Source organism: Rhododendron vialii, chromosome 10a (genome assembly GCF_030253575.1).
Source record: "Rhododendron vialii isolate Sample 1 chromosome 10a, ASM3025357v1".
Classification (NCBI taxonomy): Eukaryota; Viridiplantae; Streptophyta; class Magnoliopsida; order Ericales; family Ericaceae; genus Rhododendron; species Rhododendron vialii.
In genome coordinates this window covers 1,153,165-1,172,911 of record NC_080566.1, presented here as the reverse complement: position 1 = coordinate 1,172,911, position 19,747 = coordinate 1,153,165, and the positions used below count along the sequence as shown (strand labels likewise).

The 19,747-nt window shown below is 38.9% G+C and overlaps 1 protein-coding gene across 6 annotated transcripts; it reads right to left on the bottom strand.

Moving 5' to 3' along the window:
- Window positions 1–3,146: 3,146 nt before the first annotated feature.
- Window positions 3,147–19,410, bottom strand: LOC131303670 (uncharacterized). 6 transcript variants are annotated; one of them, XM_058330647.1, is made up of 19 exons: window positions 19,245–19,410; window positions 18,161–18,543; window positions 16,046–16,294; window positions 14,610–14,800; window positions 14,346–14,517; window positions 13,144–13,281; window positions 12,896–13,073; window positions 11,082–11,227; window positions 10,509–10,685; window positions 10,312–10,422; window positions 9,722–9,841; window positions 9,445–9,601; window positions 8,555–8,718; window positions 8,341–8,427; window positions 7,275–7,603; window positions 6,414–6,495; window positions 6,050–6,189; window positions 4,499–4,769; window positions 3,147–3,735 (listed from the first exon to the last, which is right to left on the bottom strand). In XM_058330647.1, the coding sequence occupies exons 2-19, from the start codon at window positions 18,449–18,451 to the stop codon at window positions 3,415–3,417; spliced, it is 3,324 nt and encodes a 1,107-aa protein (XP_058186630.1). In that variant the 5' UTR covers window positions 18,452–18,543; window positions 19,245–19,410; the 3' UTR covers window positions 3,147–3,414. The 6 variants fall into 6 exon arrangements, with proteins under 6 accessions (XP_058186630.1, XP_058186631.1, XP_058186629.1 ...); XM_058330648.1 differs by having other exon boundaries at window positions 4,499–4,745; XM_058330646.1 differs by having other exon boundaries at window positions 18,161–18,524; window positions 19,245–19,351.
- Between the last annotated feature and the right edge of the window lie 337 nt (window positions 19,411–19,747).

Here is a 19,747-nt window from a genome sequence, read left to right as displayed (position 1 = left end):
ATGAAGACAACTACTTTGCAGTTGCACATATTACATACCTGATCAACCCTTCTCAAACACCGGCTAATTGGCACTAAACTGGGCATACTTCTTTGCTTCAATCCCTCCACCGAATTATCACGAGGATAAAAAATTTCCAAATGCAGCGCGACATGGTTTCTTTTTTTTAAGCCGTATCTTGCTGCTTACTGAAAAAGGCCAACTTTGATCGATTTGCTGCCGACTTTTAACACCAAAGTGCTGCCTTGCAACCTGCATCACAGCATGGAAGAAGTTTGTTTGACTGAAATGATTGTGCCGTTTTGCTCCTGCTCTCGAGCTCAATCTTGTTTTAATCATTTTTCCAAACTTTTTTTGAATGAAATGAGTTGCCAAAAATATTTCCATTGGCATATTTTCCACACAAGCCAGTATATGGGACCTATTTAACTGAGATCAGGTGCCAACAGAGCTGGCCCTGAGCTAAAGTTTGTGCTGCTGCCGCTTTAGGTCTCCGGAAAAAATTAAATTTCAAGGGCCCCTCATACTTTTTTACCCCTGAAAAGTCAAAGTTGGCTCCGGGTGCCAACTACCATTAAACATCATTTTCCAACAGTCTGTGCTCCAATGACATTCAAGAAAGAAATATCAACACAAATGATTTCAAGACAGCGATTTTCCAACATTTTAATTCTTTTCTACCAATTAAATTCTTAGTTGTCCGGACAGCTACAAATGACTGATCATTAACACGTTCGGACACCAGGGTGGTAAACCAAAATAGTAAACAATACCGTTACCTAACGGCTTTGTCTGGTGGGGGGTTGACTTGATCAGCCACTCACACATTGCCAAGTGTCCTAAGTAACAACCAGTTGGGAAAGTTCACCGATGTCCGAGTCAGCTTACGTGCACCTCGACTAATTTTGGAGGCCCAATTCTACCACCCACTTGCACGAGCCGGAGCTTCCGTATGAACTGACCCCAAAGAAGTCGATTGCACCCGGGAGGTCTGAAACCTAAAACCTTAAGAGCGAGCAAACTCCGAAGTCCTTGACCGCCATGCCACCCTGGGGTTAAGTTCACATCCATGTTAACTACCCAGGTTAACTCCTCTACCTCATTTCACAACTCCTATAAAAGCTGAAAGTCCCTTGCACATAATTCCATCAATTGTTTCCATTCTTTTCCCTTTCAAAACATGGCAACTGGAAAGGCTTTGGTTCCACTTGCCTCAGTAGTTGTGATCTTTGCAATTTTGGCTATGGCAGTTTCAACCAAAGCCCACTCGCCATGGCCGGCACCAGCTCCTGCTCCTCATTCAGCTTCTGCTGCCATCTCCCCTCATTTGGTCATGTCAACACTGTTTGCTTGCCTGGCCTTCCTATCCCCATTCCTCCTCGCCCTTGTCCACTAGTTTCTGTGTTTTCCTTTCAAACCTTCTCTGTGTTTTGCTTCATTCTGTTTATGTCTGTGGCTATTTCATTTGTGTTCTGTTGTGTATAAAGCCATGGATTGATACTGTGGGCTTTCTCATTTCTTGGTCTGGTGATTGTATGTATTCATATTGAATTCGTTATTGTTCCTATTTGCTTGTGATGTACATGTTGGATTAAATGAAGTTTCTCTTTCCATCAATAAGAGAATTAGTTCTTCTCTGCTCTAAATCAATATTACCTCCGTTACAAAAAGAGGTCTGGTATGCCAAACGAGAACTTCAAAAAAAAAATCCCAATATTCAATTTTTTCTCACATATTAGCTAACATCGATGGATTCTTCAATTTGCGCACCGGACTCTCTTTTTGGAACGGAGGGGTGCTACCGAAAAAATGCTTCAGCCTAACAGCCAAAAATAGACTGAATTGGGACAAGTTTTGGGGTGCCCGACGGTTACCTCCCGTCAATGATCTCAACCGTCCGAACATGTTTTGGATGGTCCAGATTTTAGAGAGAAAAAGAGGAGAGAGCGGGTGGGGGGAGAGAGAGAGAGAATAAATTAATCTGTGCCGTCCAAAACACATTTGGTTTGGACGGCTGGGAGATACCACCACGTGGTACCCACTCGGCACCCAAAAAATTCTCGTGAACTGGATACGTGCACGAAAGAGAGATTTACCTCGTGCAGGTGAGGTATTTAGTAGACAGGTAATTAGAAATAATAAGAGAGTCCTATTGGGTTTTTTTGTTACACCAAACAAACGGCAATGGCTATGATGCTCCCAAGCGTTTTGGGAGCATGATGCTCCCAATCGTTCCTAACTATTAGATTGTATGAATTGATTTCAACCATTGATTATCAAAACATCTCAATAGTAACTATAGCCATATAACGTAGTAACTGTAGCCTTCATAAATGGTATATAAACCCTATTTTCGTGGTAAGTAGTATTGCAATTTTTTGGCGGAAAAGTAGTAAAACCATCTCGTTTTTAGCAAATTCACCCTTACTTTTTGTGGGTGGTTTTGATCTAACGGTCGTGATTTACATTTTTTTTTAACCTATGGGTCCATATTCACTGCTCCCATACCACTTGGGAGCATGGTAGAAATTTTCCAAACAATACCCATACAAAATCGGATCATGTAGTCCAGGGCATTTTAAGATCTTCACTGGAATTGATTCCATCGCCACGGCCATCTATTTTTCGACTGCTCACCACCTTCGTGGCTCAACCCAAGCCATCAGTGATATACTACCGCTCCAGAATAGCTAGAATTTTAACCTTGTGCCATGACTACAGAGCTCAAAACTCGACTAGATCCAAAGTTTTGACCTTCGTGGCTCAACCCGAGTCATTAGTGATATACTACCACTCTAGAAGAGCTAGAATTCTAACCTTGTGCCATGACTACAGAGCTCAAAACTCGACTAGAACCAAAGTTTTGACCTCAACCCTTGTTGGCAGTACCCTATTCTCTCCCAGTAAGCTGGTCTTGGGGTGAGCTCGTTTGGTTACTCTTGCTGTATACAAAACTAAATAAGTAGTTAAATAACATACTAATAAGCAAGGCTACGAAACAAGCCATGAGTTTACCCACCCTATGATTTATCATTCCAGAATCGGTCCAGTGTGGCCCGTCGGGGGACAGATTCCAGGTTTAGCAGAAGATAATTCTAGTAAAAAGTATCCAATAAAGAAAGATCTTCTCAAGAAACCTCACTGTATAAGCAATAGACTTTCTCATTTCTTTCCATTCGTGGAATGGCCCAAAAACGAATCACAAAATCAATTTCTCTATTCTCTCTCCCTCTCTCGATCAGATATTATCACCACCAAAACAAGTCTATAAATCTGAACTACAAAACTGTGCCGAAGCCAATATCCATTTTACACCTACTATATATCAGAAAACAACAGGTTTAAATTGTACAACATGATTGGCTAAGAACTCTTTAAACATGTATGGGTGTGCTTCAGAGAAAAGCTCCGTCATCAATGCCTGTGAGAATGTTTACGGCTGCTGCTGAAATATGCTTCTCCCTTCTCCCTATTCCTTTTCTGTATGATCCTGAAAATAAATGAAATAACCCCAATTGCCGCCATGGCATAAAATGCCTGGTAAGGTGCCAAGGCCAATCCAGAGAGATAGGAATAATATCCAGCTAGCAGATAGACGAAGCTCAGTGTTACTTCCCTACCCCGCGATGGAAAAAAGAAGTTAAACTCGGGCTTGGAATCACATACACCATGGAGGATCACACCAATGCAAAGAGATGAATCAAACCATGGAAAGCTGTAGCTTGTACCTATCCTCTGCAAGCACAAAAAAAATGAGGTGAATACCAAGCAGAGGCGAAATGCATCAGGAGAAAACCCTAGGGTCATGATTTTCACACTCCCTTTTCATCCAAATATACACTCCTTTTGTCTTTCGATTACTTTAGTTACAAAAATGTCCTTCCATTAAATGAATTAGTTACATTGAACTTCACCTAACAAGGACGAAAAAGCACGGCCAATGGAATAAAGCGGAAGTGCAAAAATGATTCCCTCAATTACCAGAAGCTCAGGAGGACATAGAAAAGTCAGGAGGACATAGAGTTGCCAGAAGCACAGAAGGACATAGAAAGCGGAATGCAAAAATGAAATTGACCAATGTCATATCCTTGAAGTTGGATCATAAGTTTATGATTGGTTTTGAGCATAGTTCACTTGATTGCTAGATGTCCAAGAGCAACAGATTATTTTAATGACAATCTGGAAATTTGATCAATGAACATTATCTTGTCTTATATTTTTTCAAATTTCTTTAGCTGCTCATGGCTATTTCGGTTTATTGATCTTCCAATGTTTCTCCATTATTATATAAATGCACTCAAAAAAAATATTTCTTCCATGTCCAAAGTACATGTCACACTACCCAATGCACACAAACTTTGGAGTGGATTTACAAAAACATGGAGGGGGAATAGTTTTTTCCTTTCTGAAATAGCCTAATCCAGAAATCATGACTATGCAAATGCAGCAGAACTAAAATTACAGACAAGGAACGGATACATCATATCATCATCCCTACCTGCAACCAAGCCACCAAAGAGGGGACAAACATGAGTGCCGCAAGAAAATGCAAGATAAGCAAGCCATGCCGGTGGTGGAACATCTCTAATTGGGTGTCACCAAAGCTTCTTACAGAATCTGGGCTGCTCGAACAACTATCATCCGACAGTGAGTGCCGGTTCAGCCCATCACCATTTCGAAAAGCCAATTGCTCAGACCTGTCATGTCCATTTCTGGAGTTCAATGACTCCTTGCTTTGGGCATGGCTGCGAAAGGAAGCTGTCAAAAAACTACAGAAACAAGGAGTGACTTTAGAAATGCCAGCCACCTTGAGGAAAACATCTCACAATGACACGTGATAACTGATATGAACAAAGGCACGTCAGTAATGACAATGAAGAAAAGAAATTAATAAATGTAATGAAACTAATAGTATTGTAATTTAAATGTACGAAAATTTTAGTTTCCTCGGTCCTCACGTTTACTATAACACTATTAATGGCTTTTAAACTGTGAATAGTGTTTTAGCTGCCAACTTGATTACACAAAATATTGAAAGTATGAACGACTTATCAGATGTCATTACATTTATCCCAGTATAAAAAGTAACTAATTGTTAAGGTACCAAACTTCCCAAAAGCTTAAGCTGTTAGGAAATGGGCCCAACAATGTATATCAAGCTATTCAACATCCTCCCTCACGTGCAACCCCGTCTTGCAAGTGGAGATACAAATTTTCATAGATGAAATGAAATAGAATACGAACGGGGGAAGCAGAATGCAAATGGGGAACAAATGCAACCAGAAAGACTTCAACCCAAGACCTCTCCCAACCTGAGCTCTGATACCATGTTAAGTTATTAGTAGTCCCAAAAGCTTAAGCTGTTAGGAAATGGGCCCAATAAATCAATAATATATATCAAGCTATTCAACACTGATTAGATGTATTGACCGCTGTTTTTCTCTCACATCCACACTGTGTAGTAGCGTACACAATACCACTAAATAAATGAGTGCATTCTGCATCCCAAAGAAAGGTAAAGGACGTAAAAGAACCACAAAGGCTTCAGACTAGCTATGAAAATATTCAACTTATCTTTAAATTAGGAATCTTTTCACATGCTTATCAAAATTTCCCCATTACTAGGACTTTTTCCGGTGGTGTTTTTCCAAAAGCAAAAGGTAGTGCACCTTGGAAATTGAGATCTTCGATTAACAGAGAGCAATTATTGCAATCTTGAAGAAAAGAAAACCACATCCACGGTATGTTTGTACCTTAAGTTCCTGAAATACCTGTGCATTGTCTTGGTCAAGATGGAAGTAATGTGAATTTGAAAATCTAACTTCGTCATTTCGTGCGCATGAGTTTAGTCAAAAGAGTACTAGGCTTTTTAACATGCAGCAAACAGTGTATGCACAATACCTAAGCCACAATAATAGTGAATACCAACAATCCCGCAATATATTTGGAATACAATTAATGATGAGCAGCAAGCCAATTATTCTGATTCATGCCTTCCAACAAAGCAATAACGACAAAGAGCCAGACAGGTATCGCTTTAGAGTAATACCTGGACAGTGCACTGTGACAGCTTAACGCATGAGATAAGAGCAATAAAAACAGACCCAGGGCGGGATGAACAAAGCACACCAAGGCAACAGCAACCAGTGCAGCAACAACTACTGGGTTCTCTCTTACAGCCCTAACCACCTGTTCCATCAACGAGTTATCAAAGTCATCCTTTACTACCAGGAGAAAGAATAAAATGATAACGAAATGAGAAACGAATGAATATGCAGAGATGGGGCTGAAGGGACGGTAAAGAATCAAGAAAATTAATCACAGAAGAAAACATGAAAGCAAACATGTATACAAGCCCAACTATACAACAGTTATGCTGCTAATTAGATCACATGGTATGAAATGGAACTTACCCTAAGTGATAAAAAACTGGAACTACGATTGAGGAACCAATTAAGGAACGCAAAGCAAAAGTTTCCTTCCAAAAGTTTCCACCTGTAAATAAGGTCTCATATTAGCTGAGATTACGTACAACCTCAAAACTTCTTATATGACGAGCTACTTAAGTACCAACCGCAAAGACCAATATGACGGCTCAAATTTTCTTAATCACCTAAATATCAACTGTGCTCAAAATTCCAAAGAACCGAAACCCCCAGAATCCCTAAAATGGCCCCCAACAAGAAAGGTTGCAGACTATAAACCACATGATACATATTGTGACTTATGTAGAATCAACTCAAAAATTAGGAATGCAATAAGTATGTCTAACATAGACAATCTAATGCGTCGGCAAGAGCCATGACATGGAAAGGACCAAAATGGTGGAATGGATAAACTTGAATGGTTATTACGAAAGTACACAACCAGGTGAGATTAAGGGAGATAACCCAAAAAAAAAAAATTTCTGAGAGAGAGAGAACTGAAAGCTCACAGCAAAGTGATTGTATGGATAATGTGTACTATGTTTCAATCCTTGAGAAACCATGCCAGGGATCAAAAATATGGAAGAAATTCTGGAGGTTCGACAAATATCATTAAGATACGAAAAGTCCTTTCTATATTTTGTGTAATTGCAAACTTTTACTCAAGTGATGTATGTTCCATGCCATTTTTCGTCAGCCAAATCCTTTATCACATTATGCAGTATTTACCCGAAAAAATTAATTGTCATTCACCTAGTTAAACATGTCACACACGTAGACCCACACGCACCCACCCACACGCACACACTCACAGAGAGAGAGAGAGAGACAGAGAGAGGGAGCACTAACCGCATCTTGATGAAAACATGTACAACTGCAGCAACATAGAAAACCAATTGGGAGAGCAATACCAGAAGGATTACGGACCCATTTGCAAATAAATAGCAAACTAGTGAGACAAGGCTGAAGCTTACAAATGGAGGAAATGGTTGGGATGTAAGAAAGGAAAGAAACATGGCAATGAAAAGGGGTATAGTGGCTAGGAACAAAAACGGCAATGGCATTCTCAAATTGGATTCAACAGCTGACAATACTGAAGGTATAGGTAAGTCAAGCTCCCATGCATGTGCTTGCCGCATTAAAGAAAAAAAGATGACAGCAACTGAAAAACCAGCTATCTGCAAAAAGAGTCCCACAAAATGATTATTAAAATCGGTAAGTCTGAAAACTTATGGCATCTTATCCAAGACGATCATGAAATTTCCGCAGCATTTAGAACAAGCTAATATATCTGAGTAGTATTTAATTGCTGGTATATATGCACATAACAAGTAAGTTCAGAGCCCGTCTATTCTGCATAAGCGTCACTAACCAATATCAGCAGGAAAGCTGTTTATACAATGTGCTACCTGACTGTATAAGATATGTTTCGGACTTAACAGATGGATGTAGGTGTAGAGAAAGAAAAAAAACGACATTGCCTATATTTGGAGCAGTTTAATTGTGTAACTGACAGTCAGAAACATCGTTGGTACCCGCTCTCTGACAGCTATTGACTACAGGAAGGTTGGAATCATGGGGACAAACTAGCAGTGGGTGGGTGAGTTCAATAACAGAACTCGATGCTGAATTGTTTATGTTGAGCTCTAATGATGGTGGAGATGTCAAGGTTAAGTTTTGGCTTCATGCTGATAGTGAAGATGGCAAGGCCATACCTCTGAAACATAAGATCTGTGAACATTATGAAACATGAGAATGAATAAGATCAATAACGCTATGTGTAAAGAACAGAAACTAGATGCAATAGATGAAAAGAGTGATGTGAACGGTCACACTCACAAGGATCATCACTATGAACAACCTAAGGATGAAAATGTAAATGTTGTAACGATATCAGAGCAGTTGAAATTTTCACCTCTGAACCATACACAAGCAAAAATCTTTTGGCAGCAGCAGAGGCAGAGACAGCCACACTCGCTTTATAAGAACAATGTGGGTCCACCTGCAGATGATGCAAAAACATAGCCTTCTATTATCAACATTAGAGAAACAAACTCTGAATTGTAACGGCCCAAGTAGTATCTGGTTGTCACACTATAAGTAATTTGTTAGACATGAGATGACAATACCAGTAACAAAGCATTAGTCTTCTCGGACCCCTGAGTATAACTCCAAAGTGCAGAAGAGGAATCCACAACTACTGTCTCGGAAAACAAATTGGGAAATATCTGAAGACCTGATATGGTATCCCACACAAGTGCTACAGGTGGAAAACAGCGAAGTTTACAAAGTTCTGCATTACAGGAAAGATCCAGACTTAGAAGAAAATCGAAAAAAAGGAATACAGAGACCATAATGAAAAAGATTCTTTGGCATAAGTCTCACTAAAGGCACAAAATGTATTTGTTTTCTAGTTAGACTTGGACAAAGAGAAATTCTAATACCCTAACTCTCCAAAATGATGAGACCAAAAATCGAAAACAACATCATCAAGAGATAAGGAACCTTCTGTTAACGTTTCTAGACTTCTACTTCTGAGTCCAAATCCCATCTTTCAAGAAGCTGACACCCACTTACAGGATTATTAGTGTCAATATTAGTTTAATACACCTTGGTACACTTTTGCCCACTCAGCAAATTGAATACATATGTAGACTTAACTTCAGAACCAACTTTTCAATGTTTCAACTGTTTTCCATGAGACCCGATGTCATGGGTAATGGAAAACCAGACACCTTAGAAAACCATAATTTCCGGAAAAGTGAAACTTCTGTTAAATAGACACAGGAAATAGTTGCAACAAAGTTATGCAAAATTACAAAAACCGACCACTGGAACACATTATAACCCTGCTTAATTTGCTTAAACACTGCAAACATAATAGAGATTCAACAGGCTACATATAATATCTTGTTTACGTTCTTTACAAATAGAACAGAGCTTCTACCAGCTACACATGAACACATATCCGAAAATCAGGTTGACTTCAAGGGAAAAGAGCATATATAGAAAGCCTTACTACTGTTTCCCTCATCTCCAGCCTCTTCAACCGGGAGTGCAGAGCTTTTTATTCCACATCCTGTAGTTTCCAGAGATAGTTTAATGGGCAAAAGTCCTAAGCTAATACTGAATGTCATATTGAAAGCAAGAGGATGATCCTCCTTCCATATCTTGTTCTGTGCAACATTTGAGAAAGTAGTCAGTAGATGAGTGAACTGTGAAACTATAGAATCAAGATTCAAGCACAAGCCTTTGAACTTCAGAAAATAAATTTAGCTGCTTAAGGAAGAACTTACCACTGGCGAATACATTGAGAGAAGTAACAACTCAGGAGATAACACCAACTCCCCCTCTTTTGGACTAAAGAATTGTCCAACTGCCATGGAAGCAGCAGGTGGAGGCCTACCTGAAACAGTCTGATAACCACAAAGTCATATAGCGTACATTCTCAATTTAAAACTCATTTCATAAGTAACGACGACATGCTTAACAAAAGCAGCAGTAACATATAAAAGAACCACCACTTGCAGAGGACATCAAATTCATATAATCGCTTAGTACCAGATAAGATGAGATCTCTCAAACCAAAAAAAGGTCAATGAACAAGAAAATCAAAAAACATGGACAATGAATGAAAATTTTGTGTAGCAAGAACAAATGAAAGAAGGGAAAAAGAAAACACCACCACACGGACTCAAAGAAAAATCCTCAGGCCACTGGACAAAAATTCTGGCTTTCAATATAAACTATGTTAGACTCGGATACAGGTGTTGGGTGCAGGAATGTGTCTCAGTGTCACATGCATTTGATTCCCTCATCACACACTTTGGGTACCATGCAATGGAGAGCACATGCGTGACAACAGACATTGTCAAGAAAATAATACCGGACTAGGCGCAACTGAGATAGTCAAGAATCTGAAACCACGCATATCCCCAGGAGCCAGCAAAAATACAGCTGATGGAGGAGCTTGCTCGGTCTGACTACCTGGTTCGATCTAAACGGAAGAAAAAATCAAGCTATAAACATACAAAAGGATTTATGTACTTCCACAGGTTGGATATCATGTGCACAAATTTTTACCTGCCTTGGTGCTGGTCCTGATAGAATGTGCACCATTTTTTGTGTCACCTCTAGGGCCCTTTTACTAACAGGAGAGTCTGGAGAAGATCTTCCTTTCTCAGGCCAAAGATGCAGTCTAATACCAGAACATGGGGCAAGATTTGTAACAAGTATGAAGTGGCCTTTTCCGTTGGACCCCTAATCATTCAAATCAAAGTGTGAGCAATATAATCTTGGCTTGATAAATGCATAAATAAAAGGCAGGAAGCAAAAAATTAGTGCACTTGACCAACACCTAGAAGGCTGCAAAGAGGAATATGCAGAGGTATGGATATTCAGAATGTAGGAACTGCATTAAATCGTCCTGAATAATGGTATTCTAAATTCCAAAATAGAATATATTAAACACCCATTTCATTGTTTCAAACTTTGCCCGAGAGCTTGAGCTGTGAAACAGAAGAGGCAAACAAGATTGAAGAAGCTCTTTAAGAGAAAAAAATAAGCTGAGCTTCTAACCTTAGCAACAAGGTCAAAAATAAGTCAATTGTGCATCCGGAAATTAAACTATGCAAAAACAACTTTAATCAAACTAACCAGTTTCTCAATGTCCAACCACCGCCTTCTCCCATCCATCGCTAAAATCGTGACTGTAGTCGACTGAATATACAGGTCCCTCTCGAGGCCATCATTAGTCCAGCGAACATTAATGGGACAAGAAGATAGAGTATGTCCTAGAGATCCTGCAAGTATCACGATTTGCATATTTATCGTTTCTAAACATTAAGGTTCCCAAGTTTAAAAGGAAATAGGAAGGAAAGAGCAGTTGGGATAATAACACAAGCTTCATGTAACAAGATAGACAACCTTGAAAATCTTTTGTACAACTATAATGTAGTTCACGCAAGAACCAAGATTTATGCAAGCCATTTGACTTTAACTCAATTTCACTGCATGGTCACATACTACCACATATCAGTTTATCACTTCAAACATTAGAAAGACCAAAGACACCTCTGAATTTAAGTAAAACCAAGGACTTAGCTTCTTCATAAGGAAGTATGATTCCAACCAATCACTTATGATTGACGTTAGAAAGGACACTTCTGATCTCGTCACAACTCTTACCTCACCATGGAATCGCATCCTTACTATTCCGCGACAAGGGAGATCATCTCTCCATTGAAATAGCCATGTCACCACAAAAGAATGCACATCTCTTAAGAATTTTACCCCTCTTGCACCTAACCCAAGCCCCACAAAAGCAATCACAATCTTCTTATGCCATGGAATTCCCTCCATGAAGGTTAAGAGTATCTTATCGATATGGTCATTTTTTACAATAGATTATGTTTCGCAGAAGATTTGCTAAAAATATATTCAAAATAAAATATCAAATGTTACTATATCTTTTGGTTATGTTTCGCAGAAGATTTGCTAAAAATATATTCAAAATAAAATATCAAATGTTACTATATCTTTTGGTTTGTTGCTACCTATGATACATACACTAGAAGTTGTTTCATAATCAACACCCAACAACAGGGAGTTTCTGACAACAAGCCCATAAACCCAAAAATCATACAACTCAAAGGAGACCATGAAATCTAGAAAACTGGGGTCATACATAATTTCATATATCATAAATGCCCCCCTTTTGAGCTTCTAAAAATAAGTTAATTGCAAAGAAACTTACAGAAGACCTTAAAATCTGGAAGAAGAAAAAAATGTCAAATAGAGTTCCATATTTTCGACCTTTTCAACCTTTGGCTAGCACTTGACAACAACACTCAGTATTGTCCGTATACTTTTTACATGTTTCTATGAAACATTGTAGATAATTCCCATCCACACATGCAGAATTCGGTAAATAACGTGAATCACAGTAAAAATGTCCATTGGTGACAGTCACTATAACTTTTCAGGTTCATTTACTGCTATCTAGGGGTGAAGGCATAGGCGTGACAATCCAATTCATGAAGCAAGAGCAGGGCGAAAACAAGAGTAAAAGCACAAGACTGTTCATTGCAAAATCTCCTGAGAGCTGTCAGATACATCTCCCATTGTAGGAATGAAATAGAGTAACACAATTCCTTTAAGCATTTCTTAAGTATCTCATGCATTCATTTTGTATAAATCAGTTAAATCAACCGCAGAATAATACAGATGTAATACCGTTCTAACTAGACATAGAAACAGAAATTATAAACAGAAGCATGCATAGTTAAAGAAAGGCCAAAGTTCCACCAATCCTCAAAAATTCAGAACTTGCCAGATAATGAATCCAGGATACCATAAAAGCAAGAACTTATTCACCAAGTTTGTTTCTTTGCAAAAGATTAAGTAAGAATACAACACAGACCAAGAAACAATGTTTCTCTGCATTGAAAAAGAGTGGAGATTGACGATACCAGTAGCTTCTTCTCCATCTTGAACAGGAAGCCGAGATAACAGTGGTTGCCTCAACCAATTAAAACTCTGTGGTATCCCACTATGAAGCATCTTCATGAATATTGAAAGTCTTTTTTGTGTGTCAGAAAATGGTTGGCCCGTTTCAGGGTCCATCAGACTAAGTAGAGTATGGGACACCTGAGATACAGATACAGGGTCAAAAGTGTGTACGATGGAATTTGGTGGGGTCTAAGCAGAATTGAATTACCTGCACTACAAGTTGATTACACCACAAAATAACCTGGTGTTCCATTGATAACCACACATTCTTCATGGCGGTGCTGCTAATAAGAAAACCATGGCTAGGAGGCACAATACCATCAAGAGACTCTAACTTTGTCCTTACCTAAAAACAAAAGCAAGAGAGTCGGCATCACCCATCAAGTCAAGTTAAATTTGACAGTTCCCAGAAAAAAAATAATCAAAGACTAACACGTTTAGAAGTTTTATAATCCTCACTCGATGCTGATTTACCATTTGCTACCCCTAATAACCCTAATATTCACCAATCCAAACTGAAACCAACTAAGGCTAGTATCATAATCAATTGATGTTTGCAACGAATCCTCTTTTCGATACAGATTATATGCCCCGTTAATTTAACAAATAGCATATCCTTTCCATTAAAACGTTCCATGCCAATTTACGTATTCCTCTCCGCCCTAACATTTATACTACCAATGATACTGTCACTCTTCCAAAACGTTGCATATAGAAGTTTTCACTGTACATGACCAAAGCACCTTAGTCCAATCTCCTTCAACTTATCCTCAATTGGTGTTACTCCAATCGCTTGAAAAATGCATTCAGTTTCTAATTCTTTTTCTGGTTTTACCACACAACCTCTTAGCATCCTCATTCCGCTACACTCATTTTAAAACATTGGTTTCGTAGTTATCTAAAAATCTGCCCCAATAAAGCATTGGTGTATTTTAGATCTGCAAAGGTTCCCTACAATCATGTGTATCATGATCATGTACATATCAACCAACCATCCTTTGAGCAGTCCGCTATAGCTCTTTAATCTAGTAAATGTCTGGTTAATAAGCAATAGTTGTTGACTGATTGATAACTTGGAAAAAAGAAAAAGAAAACCTATACCCATATCGAAGGATATCAGAAGCCTACAACCCACAAGGATTAATGAAGCCAATAGAATCCTTTTTCAAGGCAATCTGCACATGCGAGGGGACCCAGATAGTTGAAAAGTGATTTTACCAACACGTGGAAATACTCCTAAGATAAGTAACTACTTTGACATGCAACTTGGAGACTCCACAGCAACACAACAGTAATCACAGCACAAGATACGGAAAAGGACAAAAAGTGCAAGGTAGTAATGAATGCCAACAAATATCCACAGTAAAGCAGTAATCCAGTACAAGATACAGAAAAAAGACAAACAAATACCTGGTAGTCATGAATACCACCAGAGATGGAGACAACAACAATTCGGGAGAGCGGAGGATCAGATGCATAACGTCCAGTTCGAGATGTTTGGACCTCATATCCCTTTCTCCATTCCTCGTTGACACGTGCATAATAGTGACCCAAGGATGGCTGCAATGCCACAGGAGGTGACCTGGTAAAATAACCCCCACAATACTTCCTCAATGCACAAGGAAAAAATTAAAAATAGCACAATGAAGTAACTGAATAAACCACAAAGCTCACTGGTGCGGGCTGGAAAGTGTGAGAACTGTTTCAACAGCAGACTTTCTTAAGTCTGGGTGTATAATTGCAGCTCTAGCAACAAAACCACCCATAGAGTGACCAACCAATATCACACTTGTCGGAAGTCTCCCTGATATGGCAGCTCCTTTTTTTACCCGAGCACCACGTGAATCTTTATACTGGTCCAGAATCTTTAAACACGTATTGCATAATCAGTTGCATTAATAAAATAAGAGAAAATCCATTGAAGCATTTGTAACAATTTTGAGAGAGCAGTAAAGGATATAGGAAAAGGTAACTAAAAATTTCAGCCATCTTCCAATAAGAGAGTAATGCTAGACAAACCAAATTGTCTTGTTCACTGCAAGATGCGGCATGTTCACAACTGGTTGTATAATGGGTCACAAATGGGACCCACCAACATCAAACACTTTTATATGTGCCATCTCAGGAAGTACTGAGGTAAACAAAATGTGGGAAGAAAATTTGCTATCTGTGGCATTACTGCGAAAAAGATCCCTTGGATACAAGGAAAATGATAAAGGATTTACATCCGTGTTGGATAAAAACTACAAAGCAAATAAGTGAGACAAATCAAAAAACTAGAGCCGAGTTCTGTAAGTATTTAACAGCTGATATGTGCCAACACAAATCAAAATGAACAGTAGGCTTCCTAAAACACTTAATTAGACTTGAGGGCATGACCTCTATTACTGAGAACAAAAGCATTTTGCTTAAGGCTTACTAAAAATACCAATATCAGATGTCTAGGTTAACTAACAAAAAACTCCCCTGATGATACCCAAATTTCAAAGGCATAGAAGTTACATACATCAAATGAATTTAGTTTATGTAATCATGTAACGGATTACATTGCCCATGATTGCCCATGAAAAACGCAGAGTAAGAGAAAATGACTCATGTAGTGACCCAATTGATTGAGACACACGGCTCAGTTTGGTTTGGTTTGGCAAGTACATCTAATGATAGACAGAGGCCTTTGACCAAAAAAACAACAAACAGAACTAGCATTTGCTCATTTTGCAAGATAAAAAGAATAAAATCCGGGGAAAAAACTCACACCAAAGGAAAAAAAAAAAAAAAAAGAGGATCACTGCAAAAGCAAAAAAATAAAATAAAATTCACTTGTCTGTGCGAATTCTCCGACAAAGTCCACAGAAAAAATACCTAGTAACACCAAAGAAAATCTAGAGGCTATGTTACTACTCCTAGATGACAAAATCAAGTTACCAATGTGTGTGTTAGTGTTATCCAAATGACAAGGATGACACAATTGAAGTGCACAAACCATAATGAAAAAATGTGGCAATAATTCTGACACGGACTCTGGGTTATTTGTTCAAAATTTCAGATAGGGTATACAATCTCAACCTCCATGTGATATTGGGTAATACACGCAACAATAAAAGTAATACCCTGTGAATGGCATATACTACATATTCCGTGTGTTCTTCCAGTATCCGACCATCCATTGCAGAATGTTCACCTTCAAGATCCACAGCAAACCAGTCCAACATTGAACTATAGTGGTTGGGTAAATGAAAGCCAGTAGCATCCATCTCTACTCCTCCCTTTTTGACAGTTAGGGAAGCTTGCTGGTAGAATGTACGCTCAAGTGGGCCTCCTTGATATGCTCTATCAGATTCTGCTGCTAATGATCTTACCTGTGAGGTTAAAACAGAACAAAGAGTGACAAAGCAAACAGTTAGGACATTACACGCACTCTTAGACATCAATCATTAGTGCAGAATAACAAGACAAAAATCCCAAAAGTCAGACCAAATAGCTGAAAAGATAGAGAAAAGTCCTCCACGATTGTTTAACCATGTGCAACAAGGACGTAATAATGCATCAACACTCACAACTCACAAGTGATTTAACTCAAGTTGAAGACACAGCGAAGGAAACCAGGAAATTCGGCTATTAAAATGACCTAATGGCAGAACTGACCCCATATAAGATACCCATACTGTAAAAGGTGTGTTCCTAAAGTAATTGCACCTAAGCTAACTTGGGCACACTACTATTCACCATAAATTATTCATATATCAGCTGAGGTGAGTGAGACAGCTAAGGAAACCATTTGGGAAGCATGGTAGGAACTGAGTTGGCACTATGCTGCAAAGACCCAAGGCAATCATATTCATATGCTGGGAGGGGGGGAGAGAGAGAGATGTAGGTCCGAGAAAAGAAGATTGCTTGCTTGGAGATGAAACATAAAGAGGCTTGATGGAGTTTGTCCTACGCCGGTTAATGATCACCTCCAAAACTAGTATATGAGCCTCGGCATCCTCTCCACTCATTGCCAATTGGTTTTGAATTGGATGCTTTAACAAGGTTCATAGTACATAGAGAAGTCATGCAATGGAAACTAGTTCAAAACGTGCGTGGAGCACATCCAGTCAAGGTATAAGTACCTGGCTCTACATACTAGTGCAATGAATTGACTCAACTATAAGAGGAGCCAAATCCTCAAAGGCTAGATATAAGATGATACGAAGCAAGCCATAAGTGTTTTCCTCTGGAATTATTTTTAGAGGGACGTCTCTCTGTAGCACCAATCAATATGCAAAGCAACAAAGGGACAGTAGGACAAGCACCTTAACAAACTATCAACTTTAGGCATCGAGCCACATAATTCGTCGATAGAGGTCACGCATGGTCACAAGGAAACACCAAGTCGAGGGGTTCATAACCTTAGCTATCATGAAAACATCGACTTTTCAAAGGAGATATGGGCCTAGCAAGTGAGAGTCACTCAGCTTGATGGAAAGCAAAACATGTTACTGGGAATGGAAGGAGGATGTTCTCAGATCCTAAGGGGCCATGGCTGTTGACACTGGCTGGCAAAGTTTGACCTTGACTTGAACCAACCAAAGTTCATATTCACATTCAATTGACCAGCCACCTTTTGAGGCATAAAAGAACAAAAGCATGTGAAGAACATGGCATGCCGCGCAACAGACTTTATTTGCCCCCCATGCCCCTGGTCATATAACTGCGTTGTCTTGATTAAGAACAATCAAGGTTTTTAAATTTGACCCAAAAGATGAGCTAGATGATCACATCAACCTAGTACATGGCCAAATCCATACAAAACAAGAATGGTGGAGAAACAATCTAACTACGGCTAAGCTAAGGTCAAAAGGTGCAGGAGATTATGTGCTCTCTTTTCGTTCCCTAATCAAACCCAGGGTTTGAATGCCCTTGAGCTGATTTATAAAATTACACCAGCGAGCTTGACGAAATTTAGTGCAAATATTTTCAGGTCAACATAGTAATGTTAGGAACTTAGAAGCGTCTTGGCCTAGGAACTCTTGGCAGAAATCATATTTTTCCACATTCAAGATAAGGGAAAACCATCCTGAGAACACAAATTTATTTTCTGTAGCTCTTGCCCCAAAATCAATGAGACTGCGCAAATAAAATGTTTAAAGTTAAATAGGAAAATGAATGTAGTCCAGCTTTGCACAACAGAGATTGCTAGAAACAAAAATCACAGAAATAAATGCCACAGAATAAAAGCTTGCCTGCTTGTAACTACCACCATTGCCTGGAATAAAAAGAACAGGAACACCGCTAAGCTTCTTAAGGTGTTCACTAAAATCAATCTTCTTCCATCCTTCATGGTACAAATATAACCCGTACTTTGAAGCCGATAAGTTTGCAGGAGAGGAGACCGGAATATATTGAGGGTACATGTATGTCATGATACAACCATTTGAAATCGGTTTTACCAAATCAAAGACAGCAGCCAGCCCCAACCATATCGAAATAATAACCAGGGTTGCTACCCTAAATTTAGCTTTGAAACCTTGCATTGTAGCGGAAACTTATATTCCGCATCAAAGTCTCCTTTAGTTGGTTCCACGCATAAGAAAAGTTTGATCCAGCCTGAACAACCAAATAACTTCTAACAAAGACAGAATCAAAAAAAAAAATTAGCAATAATACAACCATCTAGCTAATATACAAGAAGAACAAGTCACTTGCAAAGTTCTTATGAGTTGTTGTGTTTATCATTACGTATATTTTGCATCCATTTTCTTTCTTCAACTACTTGCACACTAGGGGTGCAAACGAGCCGAGCCGAGCCATTTAAATGAGCCTGGCTAATTTACTTAACGAACCTCTTTAAACGAGCCAAGCCTATACAAATGAGCCGAGCCTTTGCGAGCCGAGCCGAGCCAAGCTTTTGAGTGTTGAATTTGGTTAGTTTAGCAAACGAGCCGAGCCTAAAACTCAAGCTCGAGCTCGGCAGGCTGCTAACTCAGTTCGTTCGCAGCCCTATGCACACGCATCGCGTTTTTTTTTTTCTCGCTTGATTAGCATATAGAGAGCGAGAAGCGTTTTTTTTTTTTTTTTTTCCCTCCCTTGATTAGCATAATTAGATTAGCATTTTACTCAAGCCGAATGAAAACCAGACTGAAGAACTCGACGCAGCCACCACTTGTCAAGTTAACCAAGTTAGAGAGAGAGGCGACCTGTATGTGCATATTAGCAAGTGTAGATAAAATTCTTGAATCTTGACCTTTTTAACGCATCAGAAATGCGAAATCTCAATTGAACTAGAAAGGAAAAGGCAGGAGAAGAGGAGGCGTAGACTGGAGTTACCTGATCGGGAAGATCTGCGGGAGTGAGATTGAGCTGTGCAACTGAGGAGAGAGAGAGAGAGAGAGAGAGAGGGAGAGGGAGAGAGAGAGAGAGAGACAGGCAGGCGGGGAATCTTCTAATACTCGTACATGTGAGGGAGAAAGACAAACGACTCAAGGGGTGGGTTATAAATCCAACAGAAATTTTCTCTTTGGCTAAATAATGCGCCAATTTTCGTGTTTCAAAGCAAATTTGCTTATTTCTCAAAAAAAAAATTATATTTATATATATATATATATATATATATTGTTTTGTAAGGTTATTATTTTATTTTTTTAATCTGAAAATTGTTTGTGGGTGGAAATGTCGTTTTTCCTAAAGGAAAAGGATACTATTTGTATAAACTAGTGAAATAAAAATTCGTTTGATTTGCATATCTTAACTTTATAGTGGATTTCTCTTTTTAACAAACTTCTAAAATTACTCTTAGAAGAATTTTAGAAGGGAGAGAGAGAGAGAGTAGA